The sequence below is a fragment of the Zea mays genome, chromosome 2 (assembly GCF_902167145.1).
Source record: "Zea mays cultivar B73 chromosome 2, Zm-B73-REFERENCE-NAM-5.0, whole genome shotgun sequence".
Taxonomy (NCBI): Eukaryota; Viridiplantae; Streptophyta; class Magnoliopsida; order Poales; family Poaceae; genus Zea; species Zea mays.
The window spans coordinates 74,113,552-74,120,272 of NC_050097.1; the positions used below are offsets into that span (position 1 = coordinate 74,113,552).

The following is a 6,721-nucleotide window of genomic DNA, read 5'->3' on the forward strand; positions in this document are numbered from 1 at the left end:
GTTGTTCTCATGCTCAAGGTTTGATTTTTTTTGGTTGTAAAATAAGATTCCAAAGGATGACTTCAAAGCAATTCACAGTGACAATGGTACAAAATTCATGTCTCATTTTGTAACTTCTTTGTGCTTGTTTAGGTCACAAATTTCAGACATCCACTTCCTCCTAAACATCAGCAGATTCCAATTTCTTCTTTCTCAATACACCCCTGTTAGAAAATAAAGCAGTTGGCCAAACCCGATTTTAGCCGCAGCTTCGCATGCAGAATAATTTATGCTGTTTTCGAGGATTTCCGGTAATATGATCAGTAAAACAGTATTATGTCAATAACATATGGATGCCACCAAATCAAATAGATATCCTAAATGAATAAACAGGTCAGCATGGAATGCCTCAAAATTTGCATTCACCAGATATATGAAGATAGCAGAAACTAAACAGAGCGCATGCAACATATTAATCGTAAGAACAAAAAATGTTCTCACTAGTTGCAAACAAGCAAGAAAAAAACAAAGAACACCTAGATCATTTCTTACTGTGAAATTACCTTCCCCATTTTAAATTAGTGGCACACAAACTGTTTATTCCATTGTATTTTCTGTTAACTATGATTTTTAAATAGCTACAAACTAGAACTCCTATAAAAACAAGCCATTGTTTTCAAGTCGGACCACTAGCTGGTCATTCTAGCTGACCGACTTGAACGTTTAATCACGATTAGTCAGATGACTTGGGCAATTAATCGCGATTTGTCCAAACTGACTTGGACGATTAATCACGATTAATTGGATGAATTGAAAACAGTGAAACAAGCCCAGAATAAAGTATATTAATCCATAATAATTGTGTGCACTCAGCTGACAAACTTGATTTAGGATTCCTCATTGCTGCAACCAGTAATCCAGGTTGGCTCAAGCATTTTTCATACAAGAAATCGAAGGCTTAATAAAATTTGTAGTGCAAATTGAGGTGGCTAATGCTAGATACGAGGTCACATCAAACTGATATATATGCAACGTGATAAAGGTACTTAATGCTGGTTGTGGACTGACTATCGCATTATTTCACTAGGACAAGATTATGGTAATATCCTACTTTACTTAGCAAAAACTAATCTGAGCCAACCTCCAAACCTTCAGTTCATCTCACAAATATCATTGTGACAGTATGCACCTTGAGCATAGGACTCCAGACTAGATCTGCACGCCAGCATGTCCTACTTGAACCGCAAACAAAAATTCCAATGATGTTAAAAGAGCATTAGCAATGCAAAATATATATGTAAGCTCTTCATCAAAGATTTTTTTCCAGCATGCGTGCATGCTTGGTTACCCTAATGCACACACATCAACTACCAAATGGGAAACTCGTTACTGTTTGTCAGTAGAAAATTGTGCAGAAACCAAATGAAAACATTGGGTTCACAGAACAATTCACAGCACCTCCATTATACCTGATATTCATTCATCACGTGCTAAAAACTCTGGCTGCCTGTGCCAAGCTGTCACGACAACTGCCAAACAACTTAGGTGAAGACGTAAGAAAGAAATGCATGACAGATTATCAGAAGATACCAAACAAGCATTTAAATTTTTGAAGTTATACCAACCAGCACGGAGCAGCAGGCTTTTCTGCTCCAGATGGAGAGGAGTGCTAGCACTACCAAATCAAGATGAAGAATAATATATATGAATAATAAAGTGAGATTAACACATGTCACAAAGAACAGAGCATTAAAGTGAAAACACAGAGTAATCTCAAATAATAACAAGAATAGACATCACAACAAAAGCATTAGTAAAAGATTCCTTAAAATAGTTCCAAGAAGATGAGCAAATATTCTGATGCCAGCTGAGCCAGTAATACTTGATGCCTTCTTAAGCATGCAACCTCTGCAACGGTCACAACAGCACACAGCAAGGTTAAGATGTGAGTCCGAAACTTCCAACAAGAAATAAATCAGGTTGGTATAAGCTCCAAGAAAGATCAAGCCTGTCAAGAAGTCAAGACAACATAGAAAAGGTGAGGTATAATAAGTATACCAAGCATTTTGTATGGAAAAGAGAGGGGGTGGGAGCATAAAGCACATAGTCTAAAAAACAATTCTGTATAAACCGCAGTGCCTGAGAAAGTGCATCATATATCAGATCCCCCAAAAAATCCAGGCATTCTCAATAAAAATAATCTGATAATATCATATGCTATCAAAAGAAATGTTGTCTTCGAGTTCTACTGACTTCCTTACCATCTAAGACAAGCATGAGCATGTTAGTCCTGACCTCATTTTAACAATAAGATATTATCATAAATAAGCGTCCTCAGTGAGACAATACATGTGTTTGCTTTAATAGTTAATACAAAAACAATACCTCTAGCAAAAGGATGAAAATCCATAAAACCATAAGATATTGAAAGAAAAATAAATAACTATGGCACAATATAGACTCCAAGAAACTTTTGCAGTGTAGACTCATTAAAGGGGTGTTAGGGACTGCTACAGCTCCAGAAAATTTGGTAGAGTTGGTGGAGCAGGTCATTAGTGCTCCAGGAAACCATGGAGTTGGAGCTATGAACCTATAAAGGACATTTAGATAAGTCATTTTGTTTATTATTAACATTTAAAATATCTTTAAACTATTTAAATTTATATTATAAACCACAGCTCCACTATGAAGCTGGAAACTGGAGCAGTCCCAAACACCCCCTAAGTCAAAACCAAACAACGTGTAAGATATAACTATATGGTACATCAGCACAATGATCAAATATAAGTACAGTAGTATATAGAATATAAATAATAAAACACACGGAATAATTGAAACATGGGTTTCCTTGTCAATAAAATAGCAAACCATACCCAACTGAACCTACCGAAATTAATAGAACAGAGACAGATCATGTTAAGTTACCTTTTGCCCTTCATTGGAAGAATCATCCAGCTTCGCTCGTATCACTTCATCTCTGACATAAACTTGTCATACTCTGCATCGGCACCATAGGAAGCAGTAGACTGGTCGGTTGTGGAGGACAAAGGTGGTGGTGGTGGCGGCACTGCGCTGTGGGTTAACCAAGGTGCAGTTGAAATACTCTGAGAAGGATCAACACTCGTGGGTGGTGGTGGCACCACCACACTGTGGGTTAGCCAAGGTGCAGTTGCAATACTCTGAGAGGGATCAACACTAGCCGGTGGTGGTGGTGGTGGAGGTGGTGGCTGAAATGGTGGAGGGTAGTATGAGGAATAACTATAAGGTGGTGGAGGGTATATCGATGGTGCATTTGGTGCACCAGATGATGCATATACTGATGTTGCAACAGGGTGAGTGGATGAGCCAGAACTTGGTGGTGTTACACCAGGTGGATAGTTCTGAGCTCCATCACTTGATGGAGCAGTGCCTGGTGGAGGGATTGGAGCTGCTGGGGGTGGTGGTGGTGGTGGATATTGCATCCCATACGGAGGTGGGGCAGCTTGACCTGGTGCAGGGGGTGCAGGACTGTAGACACCAGAGCCTGGTGGTGGCGGAGGATATGAAGCATATGGTGGCGGCTGCCCCCAAGGAACTGGAGCATAACTCCCTGGAGGAGGAGGTGGTGGTGCCCCCATGTAGGACTGGGAGGAATAGCCACCTGAAGTAGGATCCGGAGGAGGATATGATGGGGGTGCTGACACTGCTGGTGCTGTCTGTGGCGGCTTTCCTGCAACTCTAACCGCAATAACTCGCCCTTCAAGATGGTGACCATTCATTGCAGCAATCGCTGCATTGGCCTGTGACACATCTGAATACTTGACAAATCCATATCCTTTGCTCTGTCCAGTGTTTCGATCCTTGATCACCTTAGCCATGACAATCTCCCCAAACTGCGAAAACAGACTGACTAAACCTGCATCGTCCATTGTAGGTGGCAGGTATCCAATATAAAGATTTGTCTCGTCATAATCTTTCTTGATACCATTGAGCCCAGTGGAAGCGGCACCACCACCGGCCGACCAAGGCGGGTTACTCCCAGTTCCAGTAGAAGCACCACCGCTACCACCACTTCCTGTAAGAGCCAACATCGGACCACCAGATTTGTTCATGGACTCAGGTGCACTCCCACCACCAAGCTCAGCCAGGAAGTTCTGGTATTCATCATCCATCTTCTTCCCAGAAGTGCCCTTGACCGGACAATCAATAGTTGGGTGCCCACCGTCCCCGCAGATCTTGCACTGAACATCACTCTTAAATGTGTTCATCTTGTTGGGGCAAGCATACTGCCTGTGACCAGCCTCACCACATGTCCTACAAAATTCATCGTCCCTAATTGTTCCATTAAGCGCGGCAAGCTCCCGGAGCTGCTGCCGCTTGTGCTCATTGAGCACCTCATCCACCGGGGTGAGCAGCTTCTCCACCATACCAGCAGCTGCATCCAGTGCCTCCTGTGTATCTGCCTCAACAAGCACGTGGAGGTCTTCGTTCTCGCTGGGATCTGGCTTGAGGTCCCTCTTCTGGAGCAGCTTCCCTTCCTTGACACTACCCTTCCCCCTGATGACAATCTTGGCACCAGTCTCCTTCTCCATGCGCTTCTGCGTGTTGCCACGAGGGCCAATGATGAGGCCGATAAAGTTGTAGCCTGGGTACTCCTTCATGGGGATGTAGAGCTTCTTCTGGAGCTTGGGTGGGCGGTAGTCGGAGGGGGGCTTGAAGGCGGGGTTGCGGCGGATAAGCTGCGAGATGATCTCCTGCCTCTCGCGGTTGAGGCGCTCCCTAGCGCGGTATTCGCGGGTGTTGATGCGGATGCCGAGGTTGTCGTAGACAGGCTCAGGGGAGGGCGAGCGCGCCCCCTCGGGGCGATCGTCGAGCGGGAGGCCCGATTGCAGCAGACGCGAGATCTCGAGGAGGCGCGCGTTTAGGGCGTGCACCTCGGGGTCCATCTCGGCGGCGAAGTCCTTCATGAAGTCCGGGAGCGCGATCGCCGGGCGCGGCTCCTCCTCGGCCCACCGCGTCTTGCGCTTCCGGCCCCCGGTCCCGCCCTCGCCGCCGGAGTTGTTGGCGGCGGAGTCGTCGTTAGACTGCTCCCAGCGGGAGCGGCGGCGGCGGCGGGATGAGTCTCCGGCGCCCGCGCCGGAGCCATCGATGTTGTGGTGGGGCTCGGAAGAGTCGGCGCGGGTCAGGTCGGAAGAGGGCTCGCGTGAGGGGGAGCGGGCTAGGGTTTCGGCGGAAGCCATGGTTGCGGCTGCGCTGTGGTGATGTGGGGAGAGCCGTCTCGAATTGGACTCGCTCTGTTTTCTGAAGGGAAAAGATCAATGGAGAATTAGGGGTTTCGGGGATGCGTGCGCTCAGCGTTCTAGTGCACCTGTAACTGTAAAGACGGTTGTGTTCGGATCGGACTGGACTCTCGGTAATAGTCAGGCTGTTAATTTGTTGGCCAGATGCAGCCTTTTTCTAAATGGGCCATGAGCAATTGGCTTTATTTGGCACAGCTGATGCTTATTGAAAAAGCAGTTTATTTGATAAGCTGTTAAAAATCAGCTTCTGTTTATTGACTGCTTTTAGTTTATTTTGAGAAGTTGCTGAACTAATAAGCTGGTATAGAAGCTGTCTGTTTAATAAAATTTCTGCTTAAATTTGTGAAAAAAGCTTAAAATAGACTGTGCCAAACAAAGCCTATGTTTCTTTTCACGATTCCAGAACCTATACAGTCCATGTGATCTTTACCTAGCATAGCATCTTCAACAGTTCCTTACATCCCAAAAACACGTTTTACAAACAAAAAAAAAGGCCTCTAACGGTTCGTATTTGTGCTCCCTTTCTTGCCATGCTCCCAAAATACTAGAGATTGATCTGGATACTTATTCAAATGTTATTTTTTTTCTTCTTTCGTCGATTGTAAATATATAACATATAATTTGTTATGTAAATTTATATTCTTATTTTTATTTTTAGCATTGAGTCTATTAATATTCATCAAAAGTAAATCTCAAATTCCTTCTCAATCTAAATAATTGATATAAAATTTAGATATCTATCGAAATACGGATTCAGATGTTTTTTCATCTTTTTGTTGCAGGGGTAAAATAATGCACACAAAAATTATATAAACTTTTATTCTTATACTTCATAATATTCTTAATATCATGACTAAAAATTAGTTTTAAATTCTGAAAGGGAATTAGGCTTACACCTAGTCCCTAATTAATTTTGGTGGTTGAATTGCCCAACACAAATAATTGGACTAACTAGTTTGCCCAAGTGTATAGAATATACAGGTGTAAAAGGTTCACACTCAGCCAATAAAAAGACCAAGTTTTGGATTCAACAAAGGAGCAAAGGGGCAACCGAAGGCACCCCTGGTCTGGCGCACCGGACTGTCCGGTGTGCCACCAGACATGTCCGGTGCACCAGGGGGACTCAGACTCAAACTCGCCACCTTCGGGAATTCCCAGAGGCGACTCGGCTATAATTCACCGGACTGTCCGGTGTACACCGGACAGTGTCCGGTGCGCCAAGGGAGGTCGGCCTCAGGAACTCGCCAGCTTCGGGAAACTCCAACGGCTAGTCCACTATAATTCACCGGACTGTCCGGTGTGCACCGGACTGTCCGGTGTGCACCGGACTGTCCGGTGTGCACTGGACTGTCCGGTGCGACTCCGGAGCAACAGCTACCTCCGCGCCAACGGCTCTCTGCGGTGCAATAAATGCGCGCGCAGCGCGCACAGATGGCAGGCGTGCCCATACTGGCACACTGGAC

General features: G+C 44.7%; 1 protein-coding gene across 3 annotated transcripts; it reads right to left on the reverse strand.

The window, feature by feature from the left end:
• Nucleotides 1-812: 812 nt before the first annotated feature.
• On the reverse strand, nt 813-5,319 carry LOC103646582 (splicing factor-like protein 1). Of its 3 annotated transcripts, none has more exons than XM_020548336.3 (2): nt 2,905-5,319; nt 813-2,569 (listed from the first exon to the last, which is right to left on the reverse strand). In XM_020548336.3, exon 1 carries the CDS (start codon nt 5,196-5,198, stop codon nt 2,946-2,948), a length of 2,253 nt encoding a protein of 750 aa, XP_020403925.1. In that variant the 5' UTR covers nt 5,199-5,319; the 3' UTR covers nt 813-2,569; nt 2,905-2,945. The 3 variants fall into 3 exon arrangements, with proteins under 3 accessions (XP_020403925.1, XP_008669508.1, XP_008669507.1); XM_008671286.4 differs by having other exon boundaries at nt 813-1,887; nt 2,905-5,318; XM_008671285.4 differs by having other exon boundaries at nt 813-1,987; nt 2,905-5,317.
• Between the last annotated feature and the right edge of the window lie 1,402 nt (nt 5,320-6,721).